This window comes from Chelonia mydas, chromosome 1, assembly GCF_015237465.2.
Source record: "Chelonia mydas isolate rCheMyd1 chromosome 1, rCheMyd1.pri.v2, whole genome shotgun sequence".
Classification (NCBI taxonomy): Eukaryota; Metazoa; Chordata; order Testudines; family Cheloniidae; genus Chelonia; species Chelonia mydas.
Window position 1 is genome coordinate 149,129,913 of NC_057849.1, and position 26,961 is coordinate 149,156,873.

At 40.8% G+C, this 26,961-nt stretch overlaps 1 protein-coding gene across 14 annotated transcripts in view; it reads right to left on the bottom strand.

The window, feature by feature from the left end:
* Positions 1-26,961, bottom strand: part of RPGR (retinitis pigmentosa GTPase regulator) — a 126,647-nt gene that overhangs the window by 88,097 nt on the left and 11,589 nt on the right. For 12 of the 14 annotated variants that reach the window (XR_005225880.2, XR_006287902.1, XM_043538041.1 and 9 more), the window contains 5 exons: positions 24,364-24,426; positions 19,636-19,794; positions 18,336-18,485; positions 9,043-9,201; positions 473-628 (listed from right to left, as the gene is read on the bottom strand). Coding sequence is in view for 12 of the 14 variants with exons in the window: in XM_043538041.1 (XP_043393976.1) it covers positions 473-628; positions 9,043-9,201; positions 18,336-18,485; positions 19,636-19,794; positions 24,364-24,426 (687 nt within the window). In the remaining 2 variants the exon portion in view is untranslated. The remainder of the gene's footprint in view (positions 1-472; positions 629-9,042; positions 9,202-18,335; positions 18,486-19,635; positions 19,795-24,363; positions 24,427-26,961) is intronic. The other 2 variants (XM_037902336.2, XM_043538043.1) reach the window with 2 other exon arrangements.

The window sequence follows — 26,961 nt, forward strand, 5'->3', positions numbered from 1 at the left end:
CATTTTGAAAGCAAGGTGTATTTCATTTTCAAAAATTGAATCTGAACAAAGATTTGTATGATTTTTAAACTGCTGAATATGTTTCCAGAAGATAAATACATTTTCAGACAAAAGTATTGTCTGGGATTGTTAGTCTAGATAACCAAAAAATAAAATACTAATAAAAAAATACAATACAACTGTATAGCAAAACTGAGACTCATGCCTGAGTGTTAGGGAGGACTTTGTGAGGCTACAGCTTCCTTAAGAGGCAGCGTGGTCTACAGGAATAAGCATATACAGAAAGTCAAAAACAGAATTCCTAAATTCCAGTCTGGCTCTTCCACTGACCACTGGATTGGGCAGTCACTTAACCTTAAATGAAATCTGCATGTTTTCCTCACTGTGCTCATTTTATAATAAACAAATTCCATATCATAAATGATAATACTTTATCATTTTAAGTACATTTCAGAAGTTTCAGCATACATACCTGCTATTACAGCTGTATGATTTTCCCCACATGCAATGTTACGTATTTTATGCCTCTTCAGATGTTCCACAGCCTTTGGTGCCGACGTTTCAAAAATAAACGTACCATGTCCAAGTTGCCCATATTGTCCAAGGCCAAAGGTATATACATCTGTTTCTGAAAATTGTACATGGAAAGTAAACAAACAGTTAATATGTCCTATTTATGACCTCCCCACTACTGGCAAAACAGAAATCAAATCACACTCCAACTTTATGAAAAAAAGTTTTACATTTTATCAATTCATAAAGTGTAATCACAATGAAAGAGAAAAATCAAAAGGAACATGACATGAAAAAATCACCCTCCGTCCGAAAGATTTAACTAAACATATAGAACAGTGGTTCCCAAACTTGTTCCGCCACTTGTGCAGGGAAAGCCCCTGATGGGCCCGGCCAAGGGACGTACTGGCCGCCGCTTCCAGCAGCTCCCATTGGCCTGGAGCAGTGAATCGTGGCCAGTGGGAGCCGCAATCGGCCAAACCTGCGGACACGGCAGGTAAACAAACCAGCCTGGTCCGCCAGAGGCTTTCCCTGCACAAGTGGTGGAACAAGTTTGGGAACCACTGATATAGAAAATAAACTGGTATGAGCTGCTACATATTTTGTTTCATGGCGTACTTGCAAAATAAGCTATTGACTAAATGCACATGTGAAAGTCAGCCAATGAAAATTATACAATGTTATATATTACAGCTGAGGTCAACACAAGCCCACAATTATTTTAAAAAAATCATTATGTATATTTTCCTCTTCAACAGCTTACTCTTGAACTTCTTGCCATATGCAAAACTCTATTATGTACGATCCAGATCTTTGCAAGTCTGGTATTGCTTAAACATTAAAAAACACTGACAATGTTGTTATTGCAGTGTATCTGGAGACTCCAGGCTTAATTTTCCTCTTCATATACATTACCCATACAACCACCAGCAGGTGTAAGGAACATTTGCTTTTAGGAAGTTTCTCTCTGTTCAAGAATCAAGGTCATTCAGATGGCAAGGTTACATTCAGCAGCTAAATAAAAGCATTTAAAAATAGTTTTGATGTTTGCATATGTTGAAAATAGCTGATGATTTTTTAAGTGGAAGTAAAGGAGCCACACAGCTCGCTACCAAGAGAAAGAGAGAACTCAAGACTTCTGAATGGAAGTGAGTATGTCTGAACGTACATTGTACTCCCACAGGAAATCAAACTTAAGTAGAAGTCACACTGCACACCAGCAGCAGGGCGACTAGGTGCCCTACCACTTGTGGGGTAAAAGCCAGACTGCAGCACAGGGGCAGGAATTCCTCCTACCCACAGAGGTAGACGCCACACCATAGCACCAGAAGCAGGGCAAGCACAAGCTCCTCCGACCCCTGTGGAGGATGCCAGGCCATCACACCAGCCATCTATGTACAGTAACTGAATGCTTTTTTGCTGCATTCTCAGAGGAGCAATAAACTGGTAGCACATTTAAACACAAATCACACATTACATTTACTCCAGCGCTATCTCCCAACCACTCTCCCACCTTCATCTTGTCTCTATTGTGGGAGAAGAGGAGGGATGGGAAGAAAATAGAAGTGGAGCAGACCCGGCATTACTAGCCCAACATAGTCATTGACTTTAATTGCAACTTCAGGTCAACAAAGAATACAGGATCAGGCCTTGTAACACAAAGCTGAAAAAAAGAGTTTTCTGCTTACAGGATACCTTTTCCCCTCATCACTCTTTTAAAACAATTTTTAGGGTCACTTCTGCAAAATCAAAAGACCATGAAATATAAAGAGCAAGACTTTTTTTTTTTTTTAAGTATGCAGAATACTTTATAAAAAGTTATCTTCCTACTAAATTTAATATTAAAGCTCCCTCTGCTGGAAGATTCAGTGCTAGGAAAAATATCCAGAAAGGGATTGCTAACAAGTAAAGTAAAATAAGAAATCAGAAAGCGATCCCTCAATTCCAATTAACAGAAGAATAACTGATAGATACCTAGGCTTTCCATACGAAGTCTATATGAATACAGATTGTTCTTGATGCAGATACTTTCTTTAGCCAGAACTGAAGTCTCACCCTCAATTTGGCAAATGGATTTCCCAGGATGCATGATGCCATAAATTCTAATAGCCTTAGCAACATTCAAATAGGTCGTGAAATTTCTCTGGAGACAAATAGACCTTTGTCATCCTTGCTCTGATGAACATAATGAGTTTAAGTGAAGTTGGATGTTTTATCATATTTTTCACTAAATCTAAACCGAGGTATGGAACATACTCTTCTCTAAGGCAATTTAAGCCTCTTGGAACATCTGTGCTTTCAGTAGTCAGTTGCCATGGAAGGAGAAAAAAAGAACGCACAGCTTTCTCAAGTGAGTTGCCACCACAGTAAGACATTTGCTAAAGAACATGGATGCAAAAGAAAAATCAAATACAGGTAATGATCCTCTCCAACACAGAAAATAAGGTATTTCCTGTGAGCAGTCTTTATGGAATACATAGAAACAAGAGGGTCAGGCAAACCATCCCTTAGATTTGTAATGCAATTATTGAGGCCAAGGCCACTATTCTGAATTTTCAGAGTGCTTGAGCCTATAATAGAAGATACCCTCCCAAAAAACCCAACCAAACAAAAACCATTAGGGCTAAGGAAGTATTGGGAACAGCATCTCTGTCTCTGATATGGCTGAGGAATCACTTCTGTTACTCTACTCGAGATAACCCTTCTCTATGACTAAATCCCTCAGCAGTTTCTAATGAACGGGATCCCTGTAAAGGGATGAGAAAAGGAGGAAGTTTTGGTCGAGTGCAAAGGCATAGCAAAACTGTTCCAAACTATCTTGAACACTTACTGTTAGGACATGATTCCATTCCATGCCACCAAAACAGAATAAAGATGGTCCCCTCCAAAACTTAGTAAAATGGGATAAGTTCAAGATTGTTTGAGTTAGGACTCAAGCATTGTGTTTGACAGCAGAAAAAGGCCCAAAGGTACAAGCAGCATAACTGTGCTTCTGACAATAGGGTTTTATATTTTTTCGAGCCAAAATAAGGTTTGAGATTTCTTCTCGTCAGTCTGGCTTTGGAGCAAGTTGAGAGGATTTGTGCTATATGAAATATTTTTCTTAAAGAAGGTGGGTGGTTTGGCAAATGACCAAAGACTTCAATCTTTTTTCTTCTCTATCACCTTATTTATGAAATCTCCACCTTTGTATACATGTCAATAGATACAGAAGAACACTTCCTCCAAATCTCACCTCAAAGTGGTAGCTGCGATTACAGATGAAGCAGTTGTAGCCAAAGAGTCCAGGTAGCTTTCACATTTTTGATTTGCTGTGATGGTGGCTAGAGGAAATGAAGGTGTAGGAGGACCATGATTCCTTATAGGAGTGCTCCATTACTCAAGATGAGATCCATGCAATCCCCGGTGGCTAGAGATTTCTAGAAGGATCCAGGTTTGGTGTGAAACATGCAGGCACATTCCAAGAGTGTGTTTGCATAATGAGAGAGCTCAAAGGACAGCAATCCAAATATTACAAATATCCCTTCCCTATCCAGATTAGCCTATAACTCCTATTTACCTCCTCAACTTTGAATTTTAGGAGACCTTTGAAAATGAGCTCTGCATGCTGCCTTAATTTTCTCCTCAGGAAAACTAATTTTTCCCAGATCATTTTGGGCAGCTGAACTTCAGTTAATTCAATTATATTGCCCAATTCCTTTTTTCCTGGCTTGCTTCTTGCACCATAGTATATTCTGGCTTCACACAATGTTTGGTTTGCTTGATTGGGTATCATCTATAGGCAGTAGCAACACCATTAAGATCTTCAATAAAATCTATTCTATTTGCTGAACTTCTAAAAAGAACAGCATCACAGCTGACAATAAGAGTAGGGAATAAGGAGTTTGGTCACTTCTGCTCTCCCCATCCTGAGCCTGAAGAGGGAGACCTCAGAAATAGGTGGTAGAAGGCAGTTATTTGCATTCACAGAGTATTAGGAGTGATATGAGCCTTACTCAGCCTGCCAGTGGGGTGGGGGAACAGGGTATACTCAGGATCTGTTCCTTCATGCCAAACAGTGCACCAATAGTATCTGCTCACACACAGCTTCATAGCTGCTGTGCCTGTTATTCTTGCTTCATGTTCTTAAACCTTTTTTATCATAAATCCTTAGAGACAGATGAGTTATACAAGAAGATCTAGATGATCTTGTAAACTGAACTAATAGAAATGGGATGACATTTAATAGTGCAAAGTGCAACATCTTGCCTTTGGAGACTAAGCAACATGAATTTTTGTTATAAACTGGGAGGGCGTATCAATTGGAAGCGACAAAGGAGAAAGACCTGGGTGTGTTGGTTGATCACAGGATGACTATGAGCCATCAATGTGATGCAGCTGTGAAAAAGGCTAACGCAGTCCTAGGATGCATCAGGCAAGGTATTCCAGTAGAGATGGAGAAGTGTTAGTACCATTGTACAAGGCACTGGTGAGACCTCATCTGGAATACTGTGTGAAATTCAGGTTTCCCAGATCATTTAGGAAAGATTAATTCAAACTGGAAAAAGTACAGAGAAGAGCTACTAGGATGATTTGAGGAATGGAAAACCTACCTTATGAGAGGAGACTCAAAGAGCTTGGCTTGTTTAGCCTAACCAAAAGAAGGCTGAGGGGAGATATGATTGGTCTCTATAAATACATCAGAGGGATAAACAACAGGGAGGGAGAAGAGTTATTTAAGTTAAGCATCAGTATGGACACAAGAACAAATGGATATAAACTGGCTACCAACAAGTTTACGCTCGAAATTAGGCAAAGGTTTCTAAACATCAGAGAAGTGAAGTTCTGAAACAGACTTCCAAGGGAAGCAGTGAGAGCAAAAAACCTAACTGGCTTGAAGACCGAGCTTGATAAATTTATGGAGGGGATAGTATGATGAGATTGCCTACAAGGGCATGTAGCCAGTGGTGAGCTGGAGCTGTTAAATTTAAAGAAGCCCTTTTAGAACCGGCCAATAGTGGCGCCTTAGGCGCCGACTCCATGAGTGCTCCTGCCATGGAGCACCCAAGGGGAAAATTTGATGGGTGCAGAGCACCCACCGGCAGCTCCCCGCCCCACCCCCTGCCCCAGCTCACCTCCGCTCCACCTCCGGCTCCTCCCCTGAAAGCGCCGCCCCGCTCTGCTTCTCCGCCCCCCCAGGCTTCTGAGAATCAGCTGTTTGCGCAGGAAGCCAGGGCAGGCTGAGAAGCAGGCCGCGGCTTCCCACTCAGGCCCAGGGAGGCGGAGGTGAGCTGGGGCGGGGGGGCATGAGGAGGGCCGCCCGTGCCCCAGCAGGTAACCCGGGGGGGGGGGGGGGGGGAGCCTCAGGGGAACTGCCCCCCTTGGCCTGAGTGTGAAGCCGCGGCCTGCTTCTCAGCCCTCCCAGGCTTCCCGCCGAACAGCTGATTCGCAAAAAGCCGGGGGAGGGGGCGGAGAAGTAGAGTGGGGCAGCCCGTTCAGCGGAGGAGGCGGAGCGGAGGCGAGGTGAGCTGGGGCCGGGCACGGGGTGGGGAGCTGCCGGTGCGTGCTGTGCACCCACCAAATTTTCTCCGTGGCTGCTCCAGCCCCGGAGCACCCAGGGAGTCGGCGCCTAAGGCACCACTTTTGATGTGATCAGTGGGGTAGTGGCCGCTCCCCCCCAGCTACACTCCCCCGCCCCTAGGGGCCAGAGGGACCTGCCAGATGCTTCCTGGGAGCTGCCCCAGGTAAGCACCTCCGGGACTCCCCACCTCGCCCCCCAGCAGGTCCCTCTTAGGGGTGAGGTGGACACCCACTACGGTGGCCCACGAGACCCTCCTGCCCGGTTCTGGGGGCAGTCGGGGAAAGGAGAGGGGGGTGGATGGGGCACGGGTCCTGGGGGGGCATCAAGGAACGCGGGGGGTTGGATGGGGCAGGAGTCCCGGGGGGTGGGGGTGGGCAACGACCCCCTCGTGGGGTGAGGAGGGAACCCATTGTTAAGATTTTGGCAGCTCATCACTGCATGTAGCTGATCTGCAACTGCTAGAAGCAAATATCTCCAGTGGCTGGTGATGGGACACTAGATGGGGAGAGCTCTGACTTACTACAGATAATTCTTTCCCATGTATCTGTCTTGTGGGTTTTGCCCATGTGCTCAGTATCTAACTGATTGCCATATTTGGGGTTGGGAAGGAATTTTCCCCTGGGTCAGATTGGCAGAGGACCTGGGGGTTTTTAGCCTTCCTCTGCAGCATGGGGCACAGGTCACCTGCAGGTTTAAACTAGTGTAAATGGTGGATTCTCTGTAACCTGAAGTCAAATCATGATTTGAGGACTTCAGTAACTCAGCCAGAGGACAGAGATCTATTTCAGGAGTGGGTGGGTTAGAGTAGATCACGATGGTCCCTTCTGACCTTAAAGTTGATGAGTCTGTGAGACAGAATCTTACTTTTCTTTTGTTTTAGCTAAAAGCTTAGATTCTGTGTAAACTGATGGCATTGGTCCTACTCACTCAAGAAGCTTCCTGCTCCTCGCAGGTGATGGATTTTCAGGATTGAGCTAAAGTATAAATAGAAGAATCATTAACCAATCTAATTTAAAAGATTGGTAAAAGAGAGATAAACCCAGTAAAAAAAACCAAAAATAATAAAAATGCCCAAAGTTAGAAATATGAAAGCGAAGAGCTAGTAGTGTCATTTTTCTCTTTGAAAAGCTAGTTTAGCAATAACCCACTCTAATAGTTTATTAGACTATGTAGCACGGTACAAGCAACTAATACAGTCTCACAAAATCCCTGTGAGGTATTATATAATAGTATCATATATGGAGGCAGACACATTAAGTACTTTGCCTAAAGCCACAGTATTGGAGCTAGGATTGGTATTCCTGGGGCAATTCTGTGCCAAAAAATTTAAAATTCTGCACATTTTATTTGTCAAAATAACACAATATAATCATGCCAGTTTCAATTATTTTAGTAGTTTATTTCAAAATATATGTCAGCAAGTCTGTCTGTAACAATACAGACCCTCCCCCAAAAAAAGATTCTGATAATTTTTTTTGACAAATAGATTCCACACTAAGCATATTAATACAGAACTTTGAATAATTAATTTAAATTACAATATAGAACTGTCAGAAGCAGTGCAAAGGCTTAGGGGAGTCAGAGGTAACAGAGGAGCTGAGGGAGAGGGAAGGAGTCTGGAGTGAACCTGGAAGATTGTTGGGTATGGGTGTAAGAAGTATGGAACGGGTTTTTTGGGGGTAGGGGCGGGATTTTTAGGGAGTTGGGGAGCCTCTCCCATGAGAACCCAAACCTTTCCCATTCAGGTCAGGCACATCTGCCCTTGCCCCCCACAACCGTCATCCGCATGGGTCTCAGCAGCCTCCTCCCCTATCCTCATGTGTCCCTGCAGTCCCCCCGCCTGTCACCAGGCTCAATGCTGTCAGCCCACTAAGTCCTGAGCCCGTGCCCCAGTCTTTCCCCCCCTAGCTATTCTGAACCCCAGTCTGTGATCCCGCTTCCCTCCCCGCCCCAGCAGCCCTGTGTGCCTCACTCTGTTGTAACCTGGCTTTGCGGGCAGGATGCTGTAATGAACTTCTACTCCTGGGTGAATTCTGCAATACTGGGCATGCATAGAATTCCGCACCCCCCAGTACATTCTGCCCCAGAAGTGCTGCAGTTGAAGTGAACTGTAGCTCATGAAAGCTTATGCTCAAATAAATTTGTTAGTCTCTAAGGTGCCACAAGTCCTCCTTTTCTTTTTGCGGATACAGACTAACACGGCTGCTACTCTGAAACAGTTCTGGGAAAGTCACTTTTCTGACTATAACCACTCTTTAATGGCTATAAAGAAAAATGTATGATCTATTGGGAAAAATACAGGACTGGGATCCATGAACTAATATTTTCTAATCTACTCCTGCAGGAATTGTGCACATCTGAAGATATTCAGAATTCATGTATCCTGCAGAATTTTTTTTCTGCAGAAAATACACGTCTGCCAAAGAAGTGCTGCAGTTCCACCTTTCACCCACCAGAGGCCACTGTGGTGCCAGAACAGCCAGCAGCACAAACACAGCCAGCTGTTGTGGCACCACAGTGGCCTCTGGTGGGTGAAAGGTGGAACTGCAGCACTTCTTTGGCAGACGTGTATTTTCTGCAGAAAAAAAATTCTGCAGGATACATGAATTCTGAATATCTTCAGATGTGCACAATTCCTGCAGGAGTAGATTAGAAATAATCAGTTCATGGATCCCAGTTCTGTATTTTTCCCAACAGATCATACATTTTTCTTTATAGCCATTAAAGAGTGGTTATAGTCAGAAAAGTGACTCACTAATTAATACATATTCAAGGTTATTTAAAATTTCACAAGGGGAGGCTTTCTGGTAGAACTCATGGAAAAAAACCACAGATTTCATTTTCAATGTAATAAGATAGAAGAAAAGTTTCTCTCGGCATTGTCTGACATTTCATAAGAGTGTTTTCTCTATCAAGCAAAGTGATTCTTTTAATTACAGGATCAGAGAAAAGCCAACTAGTTTGCATACCTGTAAGTGCCACCGTATGTCCTCCACCACAAGCAACCTTATTAACCCTTTCCAAAATTCCAGGAACTAGCTGTGGAACCCGATTGTTTTTCAGTTGTTCAGGCAACAAACCTAGCTTCCCATTTTCAGGTTCTCCAAAAGTGTAGAGCTCACCATCTCCTGGGGAAATACAAAACAGAGCAGGATTCATTGTACTTCACTAAAAGGCAGAGCTGGGCCAAGTTATTTTCTCATGTTTTCATGGTTTGTAAAGTACCCATTGCTTTTTGGACTTTTGTTTTAAATTATAAATAAAACAAAATGAGAGTTGTAACATTTCCCTATGCGAGGAGTCTGTCAAGAAGAAAACCAAAACAATACTTGATTCTGAGAGGTGTCAGTGAATCACAACTCCCATTCTAGTCACTATTTACATCAATTGGAGTTGCTTGCAGGGGTCTTAGCAAAGACTGGCCCTACTAATGGGATACCTGAAAGTCCATGCTCGCCTCCGATGGAGAGTGAGGGGACAGAATAGGAAACCAGTGCAAATATTGTAAGAAGATTTGTTAATGAGCTACATAACAAGAAAAGAACCATTGTACTGAATACTAGAAATAAATGGCACTATATCAAGTGCTCCAAGGTTCACCATGGCATTATCTCCGTCAGAAGAGATTTCGCCACCTCAGTATTACATAACAGCTTTCTGGTCAGCCTAGCAGTTAAAGAAAAGAAAATCCTTCCCAGGCACCCAGACTTAGTTTTACGAGCACAGGGTTCTCAGTCTGTTCAATCCTAAATACAACAATCCATTCTTTTATAAGAGAGTTTCCTTTGTTTTAACACTTTTCAGTTTCCACCTTTGTTTTTTAGGTCAGTCTGTGTTATCTAATCTGGCCATCTGTTTACCTTTCTATTATATTGATAGAAGAGTTAAAAATTTCAAATTTACTGTCTACTGCTGTGCCAGTCTAAGTTCCGATCTGATTTTCTGTTCCAAAAGCTCTGTTAGCATTCTGTTATCTTAGGTAAGAGCTAGGTCAAGTGGGAGAGATCTCTGGTTGCTGGGTGAAGGTCCAAGGACGTAGCTATGGGTCTCCACCAAGCCTGAAAGAGGCCTGTAGAAACATTTTTCATAGTACTTGAGTTGCTCCTTAGAACTGATGTTCACATTGAGACTCCCTCTGTACCTGAAGCAGCTGGATGCAATAACTTTTTTTTTTTAAGCGAAAATTACAGTTACTCCATGATGGTGCTCTGCCAAACTGTAAAAGCAATATGCATTAAGCCAGTTGTAAATAACAGAAATCAGGAGGCCTGGGTTCTATTCCCAGCTCTGCACCGACGAGCTGGGTTATTCAGCACTCTGTGACTGTTTCTGCAACCGTAAAGTGGGGACAATGAAACTTACTTTCCCCTTTTTAAAGCATTTCTATGGACTTCTATGGATAAAAATGCTATATAATAGCTAAGTATTATTAAAAGGTGCTTACTGACTAAGGGTTTGACCCAAAAATCTATTTAAGTCAAAAGGAAACTTTCCAATGATTTCAATGGGCTTTGGATCAGGCAAAAAGTTCTTAGTCAATGTCTGTCCAAGACTTTGAAGACATAAAACACTACATTAAGTGCTATATATTATTACTATTATGGAGTTATCATGCACAGTGTCTTTATACCAAGCAAACTTTATATAAAGTCATTTGATCTTTTCAGCGGACAAACAGGTTAGTAATTTACACTTGGGCCACATTCTCCACTCCTATTCACATGCAACTCCCATCCACCAGAGTCAATGGAAGTTGCGAACAACTAAATGAGGTAGGAATTTGGCTCTTAATAGATTTGGCAGAAAAATCACCATAAAAATTATTTACATCTCCATATATGCTCTAAGAAACAGTTTGATTTTGTTTTTTAACCTATAGCTGGATTTACCAAAGCAAAAGGATAAATAAATCTCTCATATGAAACAAATCGAAGACAAAGAAATGTTTAGACTAAGGCTGGGTGCTCAGGGAAACGTGTTAATTATGTGCTGAAGCCATTACTTAAAACACTGGGCAACTGTCCCACTATTGAAGCATAATTATAGATACCTATCTAGAGTACATTTCTGAGATACACTAACTTTCCATAATTATAGCCCAATAAACTTAAGCATTAACAAACCACATTTATAGAATTAAGAGGCAGTCCTAATACACACAGCAAATGTCTAAAGGATCATATCCAAATGCTATGAATTCAAACACACTTTCATAAATCTACATTTTAAACGCTCTTGATACATACAAATCACAGACTCCAAAACATGAGCCCATAAGTAACTGCACTGTATATAACACTATATTTCCTTGTATGGCACAAGCAATTTTACATTAGAATCCTTCCCTCATGTTTATCCCTTTCCACATCTCTGTCATTTGGATTTTGAGGTCCTAAGGGCAACAACCATGCCAAAACCAAATAAGTCGAGAGGACAGAAATTGAAAATAAGAAGGAATTAAAAATAATCACATAATCAAACTCAAAATAGAAATACATACACACTTGTCCAAAGCAAATGGGTATGAATAAAATTATTAAAAAGCAAGGTTAATAAAATCAAGGATCAGTTCCAAAGCCTACTGAAGTCAATGAAACCTAAATGGGCAGAATAGACAAAAGCAAGGAATTAAAATGTTTTTTTATTTTGAAAAATGAAAAAGTAGCAATTCAGAGTTCAAAAGAAATGCTCCATTTGTGTTGCATGCATTCCATTTCCCTCTTCCCTTTAACAAATCTTTATTCAGCTTTTACTCTGGTAAAACACTCACTGAGTGTGCAAGACATTCTGTATATAGAGCTGTGGCTCAAATTAATTGCTGAGGTAATTCTATTTAAATCATCTGAATTGCCCAGGGCTGAATTTGGCCCATTGTATTTTTCTGCTGAGCCACTGTTTAATTTTTGTGAAATTTTGGTTATTAGTTATTTGGGGCTAGATCGTGTCAACAGCAGTTAGTGGATGGCAAAGGGTAGCAAAGAGCCTCCTATCCCAGGAGAAGGACTGGATTAGTCAGAGAAGCAGAATGCACCAGAAGCTCATACAATATGCAGCATTTCTTCCTGCCACTACCTCCTTGGAGGAAGTAATTAGGGAACAGTCCATGCACTCCTCCAACTGCAAATCTGCCTGGATCTTGCACAGGATACACAAATGATTTTTCAAGACAGATTTTTTTCTTCAGCCCCCCCTCCCCCCCTTTCTAGTGCTGGTACAGGGGAAATTTAAGGTTGTTTGCATGCTTTAACTGGGAATTTCTTACTTTAAAATAAGGGTACACACTAAAAAAATCCAGTTAACTCTGAAATTTCTGGTTTATATTGCTGATTTTGGGGATAATTACAACATCCCTGAAACACTGTTTACCCCTAAATTACTGATACTTCTTCTCAATCTTAGTTCCATTTTAAAGCAGTTTTTTGTCTGGAATTTCCCTAAGGAGTGTCCACACATGCGTACTAAAAAAGAAATCCCCAAACAGTACTAATATGCAATATTTCTTATGATCTGAAGATAAGTAGTATTAACCTTAAATCATTTACGTTTTAACTTAAGGACACGTTCACTGGTACAGCAAAGTAGCCAGAGTGCACTGACCAGTTAAGTTTGTCTCCCCAGAGCAGCATAAAGCAGCGGAAGTGTTCTGATGAATCTGGCCCTTAATGTGCAACTGATTTAGGCATTTAGAAGGCTGTGTTAACAAAACCGGTGCTAGATCGATTCCCAGTGACACTCTGCTTTAATGGCTTCTCCTACCTTCTGCCTCCCGCTTCCTCAATGTGCAGTGCTAACAGGCCAACCAACTGACACATAAACCAGCTGGCAGCTACAAAACCTTTAAAGAGCAATGATCACTGGACTAAATCTGCCAATTTTATACAACTCTCTCCGTCTCCTTTATACCACTGAGTAACTACCACCAGTAGAAATGCTGAATGTAAATTAGCTGTAGAGAAAGGGTGGCAACTGGTTGAGTTACCCTTGACATCACAACAGCTCCACTTAAGAGTTACCTGGGCTGTTGACTTGAGGCTGTTGACTTGAGCCTGTCTATAGCCTAATAACTTAATTACAATCTAATTTCTTCAAATACAGCCTATGCACAAGATATCAATTAATTTTAACTACATGAAAAGTTTGAAGTGTGTGTTATTCTGTTGCTAAGATCCTTTGGGACAAAAAAGACAGGTCCAGGTGCTAAATTTCATAAAGAACCCAGTTTAATTAATCTGAATGCAAAAAATGAATGGATTTATTGGTATATCCTCAGAAAATTAATTCTGTACTCAAAAAGTAAGTGTTGTAAGTTTGAGGAGAACACATGTGAAACAGAGTTGAATCCCTTCGTTAAGTGCAAAATGGATCACTACCTTAACTATGAAATCACAATCAGTGCCTCCATAACAAAGATAATGTGAAAACTGTAACCTTGATAGCATACCATTCCTAAAGTTTCTGTAAATCCATTAGATAATTAACACTGTTTGCTTGGGGTCAGACTGATACAAAAGAGGCTGTAGCACCAGGCTCTTACTTTGGGATTCTGTTAAGGATTCTCAGAGAGGCCCCAGTGTTTCTGGGCGAAAGAAGAGAAAGAAAAGAGTAAATCAACGGCTGCAAATGTTGAAAAACAAGAGTCATCATTTTTATGCATATATATTTAAGTGTATCTCATTTATTTCTAGAATCAAGTCAGTGAGCTACTGACTGTTAGAGCGGCACATGAGATTCTCTCTCAAAAGAAGCTAAAGCAGTCTTTTTAAAATTCAGCATCAATTTTTCATAAATCTGGAAAAACACTAGTGCACCATATCTATTAACCTGCTCACAATCTTAATTAATGGGGTTATAGATTTAATTGGTCAGTCTTCCACTGACTTCCCAAACTAACTAAGCTTATTCAATTTCTTTTCTAAACTTCATAATCCAGCTAAGAAAGATAGCCCCAATTACTACAGTACATTTTTGAATACATTAAGGAGACCCTCTTGGGCAAAAGCAGTTTAGGAAATGCTGAAGCATAACTTTTAAACAAACATAAGAAGTCCTACAAGGCTCCAAAGTCAGATGATTTGAGTAGTTTTACAAACATATTAAGTTTAGATATTTGGCAAGTCCGATCTATAATGCTTCCACCTAATATGATTGTTTACTCCGCTTTTCCAATATCAAATCTCTGAGTTTTTCCCCAAAAGGTAAAATTCTCCCTAATGCGAAGGGCCCTCTGTCCTACTAAACCCTGGCCCACAGGGGCCTAGCATGGAAATGCAAAGGGAGAACTTCTCTCTCTCTCTCTCACTGAGTGTGGTTGGGGGGGGGGGGGGGGGGGATCTTCATGCCAACCCACATAAGCAAGTAGAGAGTAGGCACCAGGGCAGGCTGGAGGTAGGCCAGGGAAGACAACATAGGAATTGTGTTTACAGATCCAGTAGCCCAAGGATTCCATACATGGTGACCCACAGGAGCTGAAGCGATTATTGCAGCCCAAATCAGCTGAAATAGCTAGAAGGAAAGGAACCCAATATATGAAAGTGTATTTGGAAAGGATGGATCTTGAGGTACGTGCTAAGGCTATTACTGACCACTGATGTGGCTAGAGAGGCCTCTTGCATTATGACAGAGGAACCAACAACATTTGCTGTGAGCATAAGCAAACCCTAAGTGCCCAAGAGCAACCAGAAAATTATTAGTGAAGTTTCAGAATTCTTTGGGAAGCTGAGCTTCTACACAGGGAATATTCTTATGCGGAGAGCCATTCCATGCATGGTTTGGAAGTAGAGGCAGAAATCTACATCCTAATGACCTTTCTATATTTTTGTCCAAACAGAGCTGGTCAAAACTTCTCAAATTCCAACATTTGGATAATAACTGGGGAGAAACTGATGACATTTCTTGACTCTTCCCCCCCAACGAGCTCTACTCCAAAATGGCTTTTGGAAAGTTAGTGGCCCTAATGGAACAGAGAAAAATTTGGTGCATGTTGCCACAGAGACATTCATGGGGCAGGGACGGGGGAGAGAGTGATAACAATAGTCAGGCTTCCTACATTTCTGTAGCCAACATAGTGCTTATGGACCTAGCCAGGGACGTACCTGGGGATCCCTTCAGGAATTTATCTCCTGTATCATTTTCAGTTAAGAATATTCTTTTCCCTTTTGGAGAAAGAGAAGAGAGAGCACAGTCTCCACTTCTACTTCCACTATTGGCACAACTTTAAGGGATATGTGACAGGCTTGAACATTCCTTTCCTCTGAACCTTCTAAGCGATTCTGAAGGCTGTACCTCTGGATCAAATAGCAGCACTTCTCACACAGCAGAGGTCTATGAAGGAGCTTGGTGAAGTGACGGCTTCCAAGCTGGGCTGAAAACAGTTCCATGAAAATAAGGAACACACATGAAAGGGACCCATGGGAACCTGCAAAGCACTCTTTAGAGGGGCTTCTCCAAAGGTTTCTATCTATGTCAATCAAAGTCTCATTTGTAGCAAGGATGCCATCGTGGGGGCTTGAGAGTCTGTCTTACCTGCTTCTGGCAAGGGAAAAGCACAAGGGGAGTTCTAATCCAAAACATCATTCAAATTTTCGTTTAACTCAGAGGATCCATTTCTGCATGGGAGACCAGGGCAGAGGGCAGGCACACTGTTCCCCTCAGCCCATTCTTGTGCAGAGAGGGTATCTGCATTGCAGAGGTAGGCCATGTCTTCCATCCATTCCCAGAAGCACCTTTTTGACAAAGGGCCTGGTTATAGATTTGACAAGAGAACCCAATAGATATGACCCCGAACAGTGTCATCACAAAAATATAGATGAAATTTTAGTCCTTCCGCTGAAAGGGCAGAAAGAAAGAAAGAAAAAAAAGCTGGCAAACACACTACAGAAAAAGTCCAAAAAGGACTAAAAGACAAAAGCCATCTTTGCTGCTTCTCCTCAGTGAAACGAGAAAAAATTGAGTGTGGGAGAAAAGGAGAAGAGCCAATGATCCAAAGACTACAAAGAAAGTAAGTGGTCATCTTTCTGCCTGATCTGCATATGGAGAAGACTTATCAGTGCTAGTGGCTAGACCAAAGCTCAAAATATTTATTATTATAGACTTTTGGTCATACTCTGCTCTCACAAATGTGCATAAAGCTCTTCTTTGCTTCAGTAGGGCCCACTTCAAAGAATCATAGAATCATAGAATATCAGGGTTGGAAGGTACCTCAGGAGGTCATCTAGTCCAACCCCCTGCTCAAAGCAGGACCAATCCCCAATTAAATCATCCCAGCCAGGTCTTTGTCAAGCCTGACCTTAAAAACTTCTAAGGAAGGAGATTCTACCACCTCCCTAGGTAGAACCTCCCCACTTACCCATGTGGTAGAATTTGGTCCATTAAGTTAATATGAACCTTCTTTGACACCAGATACACTATATCCCTCTTCAGATATCTGATTGCTAAAACACTCAAATAAAACAAAAAGTTAAATATTTTTCCATGGGCCCAACACCTTGATCTAGTACTTCCATGCTGAGAAAGTCTATCAAGCCTGACAGACAATTAAGTATGTGCAAGTATCTCTCAAACCTCTCTCCTGGGTTAGATTGTCACAGGGCTAAATATTTTGGATTATAGTCTCTACTAAATTCTACTGTGGCCAAATTAGCAATTCAATTTTTGGCTCCATATCATAGTAAGCTATCAAAAAACATTTGTTGATCAAGTTTTTAGTATACTACCTTCTCACTATGCCCTGGAAGAGCTGGGTTTTTTGACGTACACATCTACTTGTCGATTGTGGTGCTTGAAAGCTGAAGAATATTTAATGGCTGCTAAACTTCTGGTCAATCATAAGCATTTAACTTATTTATTTTAAGAAAGCATCATTAATACAAAGTTGCATACTATAGGCAAAACACCCTACTACATATACTTTATAGTCACTGAATGCTTTCATTCTGTTCATGGCATACTCTCAGGGACCCACACAGATGTTATTTGTAGAAATCTGTCATTTATTAAGCAGGTTGAATAAAGCACCAGATGTAGTTTCTGGATGCCTGTTAAAAGCTCTGTAATCCAAAATTATTGATCTATTGAAGTCTTTAATACTTTATTGGGACTGAGATAAGATTAAAGACTTAGTATTATTTGGGGTCCACACATATGATGAGAATAAATAGTTGCCCATGCCTTTAATATCATCTTCACTGTAATTCACTCAAATCAGGAAACGTGATTTTGGGGATGGGGGGTGGGAATGAGCTATAGAAATGTCAGAGTGTCTCTTAGCCCAAATCCTGCACAGTAAAAACTATCTGTATATTAACTGTCATTATCTCCCTGAAGGAAACACAGATCTTAACAGTCTTTGCAGATTCCTCCCTTCTTTGCCTCCTTAGAGCTGCACATGTCTTCATAATTCTCTGCAAGGTTATAGGTTTTCATGGATGGATTATTGCTTTTAATACATTATGCTTCCTGTTAAATCTTTTGATGGTGCTTTGACAAAATTCCAGATGTCTATTTTGAGCATGCTTTCTAAAAATATTTAACTTTTTTTATTGCACTGCTGTAAATAGCCATACATAGCATTCATTCCCTCAAGACATTTTTACTTTATACAGCATATGTTCAGTTTGCCCCAGAAATTCAAATGTATAGCATCAAACCTTGACAATTAAGGCAGTGAATTAGCAGGAAAGATGCATTTTTCTGAAAAATATGTGATAGGTGCCTATTCAAGATTTGCATTTTTGGGGGAAGGGAGGGAAAGGTAGAAGAGAAGAGGGTCAGTACACATGAGCAAATATGAATAGTCTCAGAGACGCTGGATTACTGTACAAAATAGAAATCAAATTCACCTAAGGCATTTGTTGTATGTCTCACTAAAATCAAATCAGTGTGACAAGACATTCATTCAGCATTACACCCTTTTCCATAACACTGTCCACACACTAACGTTCACTGTAATTTGTTTTCACATGGTAGTATTAATTCAGTTACAATAAAGAATCATGGAACAGAATACATCAGTTTCCCAAATCATTTCACAGCATGGAGCAAATTTTAGAGATTGTCCCTGCGAGACTTACCTCTAATTCACAAGTGTACAGACCACTTTCCTTTGTATTTGTGACCATATAACATACCCATGGCATATATCATTAGGCAAGTATTTAATGTGTCATTAGCTATTTTTAATGCAATTTCGCAGATGAAAATAAGGACCACAATTTGAGGCCCATTGGTATAGTTAGCTCTATTACACAGTATATCATTATCTTACTTGTTACCAAAGCAGAATGGTAATATCCACAGGAGACCCAGGAAACAGGCTTTCCAACATCCACTTGACAAGGTACACACACACTGGCTTCACCAGCCAGGCCAATCTGACCTTCAGAATTGTCACCCCACACGAAAAGCTGTCCATCCTCTAAAATAAAGCAGCAGAAAGTCAGATTTAAAACCAAAGCTGGTCTAACAATAATATTTACATTTACTTGTGGCTTCCATCCAGAGGCAGTTTACACACTCTATATGACACTGCTAAAACACAGCCATTGCTGAAGCACGAGGACAGCTATCAACTGGCACTCAACACATAGCAAAGCATAGGGCCAGAGATACCAACACATCCCATCCCCCACAATCTTCTGAAACGTGCCGCGGAATATTTAGTGACCAGGTAGTATTAGACCAGAGATGGCAACATTTAACATTTATTTCCAGACATGTTTCTCCAGTAAGCTATAAGATTGGAGGCTGTCAGACTCCCAGGTTGCTGGTGGTCTGTGTACACACATTCTGGGGAATGTTATGGATGTTAGGCTTATTCCTATCCTATTAGTAACTTCATGATGGTATGACTCCACTTGCATCATCAATAGGATTCCCATTTCTCTTTTCTCCAAATTGATTCTCTATCCCAGCTTTTCCATTCACCCCACTGATTCTCTTCTTTTTCCCCTGCTTTCTCCTATCCCTCTCACACTCACCCCAACTTCATTCTGTCTCCCTCATGCTGATTAGAGTAGCTGTTCTCCTATTTGTCCCAGACCCAGTCTCATCTGCACAGAGACCCATGTCAGCAACAAGGAGCGGCTGAGGCAAAGGAACGATACAATAATCTTCAGCCACCATCCAGCCTTCTCTGTACAGCAATTCCAAGTTGTAGGAAGATAGCTCTGCATAAAACCTTTCTAGCTGCAGCAGTTCCTGGGGCAATATTTGGAACTAAAACTACGCAGGGCTGCTTCGCAAATCCGAGGAGAGCCTTAGCCGTTGGTAGAAAGGAAAATAGCCTAGCACACATCTTACTGGCTGCTATATGGTAGGATTTGTGAAAGAGGTATGAATGAGATTGCAAAGGGAGAAAAGGGGCCTAGCATCAGATAGCTGAAAGCCTTTCTACCACCACACGGACTTATCAAGTCTCCACTGCTAATTACTGCTTTTGGAAAACGAATGATCATGGTATAAGGCTTCCATCAGAGTCAATGCGGCTGTCAAAGGATAAGCTATGTTGTTAACTTGTTTTTTACCTTTTCATGGTATAGGCATTTGTTATTAGCTGTTGCTCTCACCGGTTAGTGCTGCTGATGTGTAAGATCCAGCTGCCAGCTGTTTGATCTTGTACTGGTTGGTAAAAAAACTAATTAGATGAAACGTGCTTCTTTCCTCTGTGTCACCTAATCCCAACTGCCCTTCACTGTTACCTCCAGCAGCATATACATGTCCTCGTTCTGCACATAGAAAAGCACATGTAATACGTAGAGTAAATGACAGCAAATCAGAAAGTTTGAGCTCAATTTCCTCCTACAGAAAAAGTATTGCAGAAAAGCTGTGCTAAGCTGTCCTAAAATATTCTAACACTGATATTATGAGTTGCTGCTGTAACTCCCGAGGAAGCTTTCCTGGGCACTTTTGGATGGGGAAGTTCTAACAGTCTTCCTCTCCATTTTAGAATACACATGCATCTAGAGAAGGTTGGGTTTTCCCTCAGCTTGGAGAGAGATGTCAAAAATGAAGGAACTCTACATACTCTGTAGCTCTTTTAGAGCTCAAGAGACATGAAGACATCTTGGAAGAGCCTTGACTTAAAAATATCTGCAGACTGAGTAATTGCTGGAAAGTCCAGGTTACCAAAGGCAATTTATAGATAAATGGAAAACTAAAAAAAGAGCCTTTTGGTAATGAGCTAAAATTAGGGTGAAGTTTGTCACTTCTGATTGTTTTCTTCAATTCTGGTACATCAGATTTTGTTTCTCTGTCATTTATGTACATAAAAAGAGTTTTACGTTTCCCAGTCGGACTGTTGCTTGTACATAAAAGGTTAAAAAAAGAGATTTATAAATTTAGTTCTCCCTCAAGACACACTACATTAAAAATTTAAAACACAGGAAGGATATCAGGAGAATCTAATCTACTCTGAAAAAAAACTGAAAAACTCAGACGTTACAACGTATATGAAAGTAACGCAGGTGTTACACAGGAATCACAAGGAATATTCCAACTGAGAAATACAAGATACATTTTTTACCCTAATTTTGCAGCGGGCCAAGTTCCTCTGAAGACTACAAATCACTATAGGTAAAATTCAGCTTTATGCAGAGAGCTATTAAAGACCTTTGCAACCCTTAAATCCCAGATAAACTCTATTTCAAGGGCATAAGTGGTGCACAGGCTTTATGTTGGACTCTACCTACAGCTAAACTTTACCTAAGCAATTTTTATTGGATTTTAAAATATAATAAAATTATGTTTGTATATAGGAGCAGCATTACAAAGATGTTTAACATATTACTTGGTATACAGCCATGGACTACTGGTCAGTCCATTTACAAATAACTGGGAAAATATATGCTATCCAAAAAAGGACATATTTACTTAATGAATTAAGTTGTATGACTGGTTTCTTATTCATTTGCATTGTGATAACAACAAAATACCCCGGTGTTGGGGGCCCATTGTAGTAGATGCTATGCACACACACAGAAAGACACAGTCAATAGTTTACAATCTACTTTAAGACAAAACATAATAAGCAAGTGTGACAAAACTGGAGGCAAATGGGGAGGCATGGCCATGGTAACAATATTAAAATCACCTAATTGGTTATGTACATAGCTTGATGATTTTGAACAGGCTGGATAAAAATAATATCTTAATTTAAAAATTTTTATTTAAATCATTCTTACTTAATTTTTTTAGATTGACCTCCTTCTGAAGTGCTTTGACATCTACTGATGAAAAGTGCTATAAGACTGAGGTACTATTATTTCAATCAGATTTTTATTTATTTGTTGCTAGCTCTATATTTTTCTCAATATAGTTTTAAATTGGCAAAGCTCATGTTTTGTACTTGTTTCTTTAGATTCCTAATTAAAATAATTTCAGATTTTGTGTGTCTTCTGCTAAAGAGTTTAATATTTAAAATGCTCATCTGTGATAAAAGAGACTAGCCCAGGGCCTCGCTAACACTTTTAGCGGAAGACCACCACAAAAATCAAACACAAAATTGAAAAGCTATATTTCCAGCCACCCTCTTCCAATATGTTGAACTTCCACAAGACAAGTACAGCCTGAAATGCTTTACCAGGCTGTATTCATCCATCAAGGTTTGCTGTTTGAAGTCAACATGACTTGAGCTCCTAAGGCACTTCGGTGCTTTTGAAAATCCCACACCTGGGTGCCTACATGTAGGTTTAGGAAACTGGTATTAGGCTCCTACTTTTTAAGAATTTTGATCTCTGCGGACATAACAGTTCACAATAACACCACTAATGTACTGAAAGACTAAATAACTTGCGCCAGGGTTAACAATGTAGCAACTTTGTCTTGAAGTGACAGAGATTTTATGCCACTAAGAAAAATTATTAAAAATACAGATTTAGCCCCTGATGTTGCAACGTTTATGCCCGTGCTTAACTTTAAGCATATGAGTAGTCCACCTGAAGTCAGCAGAACCACGCATAAAGCAAAGTAATATACCCACTTAAGGATTTGCATGATAAAAGCCTTAATTTTCAAATTTTTGTCAGGGTTTCTTTTGTGTGTGCCTATAGCAGTTTTGTAAAATTCAAACGAGAGCCCACCAGTAGTGGCATTTTGTTTAAAAAGCTTAAATTTAGTTAATTATAAATGTTAACGTAAAATTGCAATAGCACAGTTCTTCAAATTAGTTGTACAAATATTCAATCAAATTTAATAATTTTTAAAAAATTAAGTGTTTTCTTTAATTGCTTTACCCTGGATCTTAATCATTTAAAAGTATTAGGTGATGGGCTTTGTGTGGCTTTTTGTTTTGTTATTATGAATTGTTATGCATTCAGAGACCAAAATTTTTAAAAATCTGGACCCTAATGTTAGGTTCCTAAACCCATAATTAGGTACGCATACGTGGGATTTTCAAAAGCACCCAAGTGTTTTAGGAACACAAGTCGCATTGATTTTGTTTCTGACTTAGCCAATCTGGCTGATTTCTGGTAAGCATCACAGCTGGTAAGCATCACAGCAGAAGAGAATCTTGAAGGTGGATCTGAAGGAAGTGAGGGGTAACCCAGAGGTAAAAGATTCCATCTCTCATTATACCACTACCTTGGAAAAAATACTGTTCACATATATTCTTGCTTTAATAATACTTAGCTCACACACAGCAGTTTTTATCAATTACTATAGTTATTGTAGCTACATTATGTATTGTACTTCTAGTGTTGCAAATTTTTTCCGTATTGTAAAATTTCAAAAAAACAAAATCTCATGTACACTATTACTGCACATGTTCTAACACTTTGTCAAATGATAATTGTAACAAAAAGGTTTTAGATTAAAGTTCTCATTTCTTTCAGATACATCTCCTCAAAATAGTTACAGTATGTTGGATCTGTCATACCAGTCTGAACTAATAGTCCATCTAGTTCAGTATCCTCCCACTGGAAGTAAACAGCACCTTATGCTTCAGAAGAAGGCAAAGAAACTCCATAAGAGGCAGGATGGTCCAGTGGTTAGGGCACTAGGCTAGGACTTGAGACGTGGGTTCAATTCCCTGCTCTGCTACAGACTTCCTGTGATACCTTGAGTGAGTCACTTAGCCTCTCAGTGTCTCATTTCCCCAGCTGTCAAACAGAGATAATAGTACTTCCCTATCTCACAGTGGTGTTGTGATGGATAGATACATTAAAGTTTGTGAGATACTCAGATACTATGGTGATGGGGGCCATATAAGTACCTAAGATAGATAGATAGATGCTTCCAGGTGTACAACACGATAAAAAGGACAGGGGAAATAATTTCTTTCTTAACCCAGGGTTAATTAGCTTGTGCCCTGAAGCATGAGTTTTAATTACCCTTAATGTTATCTTAACATGCATAACTACAAATGTTAATGGTGGTCATAAAAATTACTCAGCCACAATACTTGTTTCAAGTTGTAAACCTGTACCTTGTTCAATTTACTATAGTCAATCCTTATTAAAGTGTTCTGTTATATTGTAAGAATAATTTACTATATCCTGAGTTCACACAGATATTAAACCCTTAGCAAATCAACCACTCTCTTCACATCACTGTAGGCTCCAAAGATTGGTGCCATATGGAGGATAGTTCCTTTCTACAAATTTTAAAAACATGTCAATCCTTGCATATTATCTCTGTAAAATGAAAGTGCCAACTTCTAAAGCTTAGCAAACCAATTTCTCAAACCCAACGGTGGGAGACAGAGCATATTGCCTTTTAGGAAGACTAGAAGAGGGTTCTAAAAGATATTTGCTGCATATCCAGACCTTTTCTGAAGTTATATAAAATTGTGACCCTCAGATCAAAATAGGGCAGGAGGAAATTCTTCAAGCTGGCTATTGTTTGCAAATTCCTATGTATAATTCCTTTACAAACACCATGGCATGGAAAAGTTATTTCAGGAATGCAGAGCACAGAATGCATGACAAGTGGTTTAAGTGGCTAGTCATGGGTAAGTGTTTTGGTAGAAAAGAGGGAAGAAAAAAAGGGCATTCACTCTCCTCTAAAAAGAACAGGAGTACTTGTGGCATCTTAGAGACTAACACATTTATTTGAGCATAAGCTTTCATGGGCTAAGCCCACAAGTACTCCTGTTCTTTTTGCGGATACAGACTTACACGGCTGCTACTCTGAAACCTGTCACTCTCCTCTAGTAACTCCTCCCCATTTCACTGCGATGCTTTTCCCCTAGATGCACATAGGTGGCTCCCATTACAGAATTAGAACTATGCATAAAACCCAGGGCAGAATTTTGCCTTAAATATTTACCTAGTATGTAAATAATGTAGATTACATACCTGTGTAAACTAAAGTGTGGTTTCTCCCGCAAGCAGCAAGTTTAACTTTTTCTGGTTTTAAAGCTATGAATTAAAGTCAGAGAATAAGTTTACAAACAGGTTGATAGTTACATTTGTTTAACAACATTTTGCAATCTGAATATAGCCATCTGTTCTTTTCATATTTTTACCAGCAGCAGGTCAACTTACAATATAAACTGAACACTCTAAGCTAACTTTTCTCTTTATTTCATAAGAATGTGTCAATCAAAATCACCCCTTGGTAAACAAAAATAGAAAGATTCCCCAAATGTTTGTAGCTGTCATTCATATTAACTGCATGAGTGCTAATATTCCAGTCAACCAGAGACCACATCTTACCATGGTAAGGTAACCCTCAGCAGAATGCAGCAAGTTGAACTGGCGACTATATGGATGGCACTTGCTCCAATTTTCAGTACTTAAATGGTGTTACTAACCCACTATTTTCCTTCTCCCTCCATTTTGTGTCCTTATAATCACCCAATTCTGTTGCCTCCTACTCCCCTAACTTTTCACCCCCACATACCAATTCTCTATTGTTCTTCTCTCTCCCTGGCTGTCATGTTCTATATCACCCTCTCAACTGGTCACATTAACCAGTGTAATCACCAGCTGTTAGTGGCAAGCCTACTGTGGGCTAGTGCCCAGAATAAGCGGTGTAGCTGCAGATAGCAACCTCCCTTTACACCCACCACCGTGCACATGCACCCAGCAACACACTCATTCTTCCTCTATCCCTCCCTAGTGCTTTTGAAGTAAAAAACTGGACCCTGTGTGGGGGAAGGGGCTAGTCACGGGGAAGTGTTTTGGTAGAAAAGAGGGAAGAAAAACGGGCATCCACTCTCCTCTAGTAACTCCTCCCCATTTCAGAAATAGAGAAAAATATTTATCCGTGTGACCTCTCACCTTCTCTCTACTTCCCAATTTCTGCCCCTACAACCCTATTTACCACTTACCCTACTATCCTTATTACTGTTTCTCTCTACCACGTCCACACACCCACTAGCAATACACCCATGCTCATTCAAAACTGATTTGATTTCCCCCAGCACTCAATCCTGCCACCCTAGGGCATCTCCCTCCTTTTTCAGACCCTTCTCAAGCTCCCCACAAACCAATCTCCACCAGCTCCAAAACATCACCATCCTGCCAGACTGACGGTCCTTCCACTTTCTACCCAGTCACTCCACAGCTCAGACTTACCCCCTCAACTCTGAACCCTCTCCCACCAGCCACCCAGGCTTAGAACTTTCCCACACAAACACAAATCCTCCTTGCTCTGGACCCTTTTCCACCCAACACCCACCGACACCATACAGTAGAACCTCAGAGTTACAAACACCAGAGTTACGAACTGACCAGTCAACCACATAACCTCATTTTGAACTGGGAGTACACAATCAGGCAGCAGCAGAGACCAAAAAAAATGCAAATACAGTACAGTACTGTGTTCAACGTAATCCACTAATAAAAAAGGGAAAGCACCATTTTTCGTCTGCCTAGTAAAGTTTCAAAGCTGTATTAGTCAATGTTCAGTTGTAAACTTTTGAAAGAACAACCATAATGTTTTGTTCAGAATTATGAACATTTCAGAGTGCTCGTAACTCTGAGGTTCTACTGTACTCAGAAATCGCCATGCTCTTCCGAGCCCTTTTACTTGTTGCACCTGGAAAAAAAATGGAAGTACTGTGGGATCACAGAGCATATGCAGAAAACCCTACATTCTGCCTCTTTTGGGTATGGAGATTATCTGAATTAGCTCTTCAGAAGCCTGCATTCTCCCCATATGTACCTCCTCCATCTGCTGTGTGCCATCTATAGCCTGTAAGGCCAGGAGTATCCCCACGGCAACCAGATGTACGGCACCTCAGTATATCAGCCCTGCTACACAGTGCCTGTAACATGGCTGACAGTTTTGGCATTACTGATAGAGTTTACCCTCACTTCCCCACAAGGATCATCTGCTCCTGGGCAAGCCCAAGAAGGCACTTTCTCAGGATTGCAACAGCAACATGCTACGACTGCTTCTTGGCCCCAAGCAGGACTTGAGCTGGGAATTGTTGCCATCCCATTCCATAGCCAGCTGTCACCATCTTGGAGTCACCATGAGTCCTTTCCACAGCTGGCCACTGCCAAGGAGAGTGAAGAAACTGTCCTGTCTAGCCCTTCTCCCAGCCCTCCCCACGCTTCCTAAAAGAAGGAGCTCTGTTCTGGGCTCTCCTCACTCTTTCCATTGCCTACCATAGTCTGAGAGCAGAAGCAAAGGGAGAGCTCCCACGCTATCTTAGCCGAGGCAAGAACCAATCCCGTATCCTCACATGGCTGTTGACAGAGGAGGTGAAGATCCCAGTGATCCTGCTCTCCCCTCTGTCGTCAGCCTGAAAAAGGTAGAAGGAGAGGAACAGAAGCAGCAAAGGGCTCTGGAAAGATGTTTGGGGCAGAATTGATTGATTCCTGGATGAAAAGGGTTTGAACAGACTGAATAATTTGTATTTGATGATTGGCAACTGAACAAATCTGATGAGAGAGAGGAAGGGAGTTAATGGATTTGATGGTGGAGAATGATGTACTGATAAT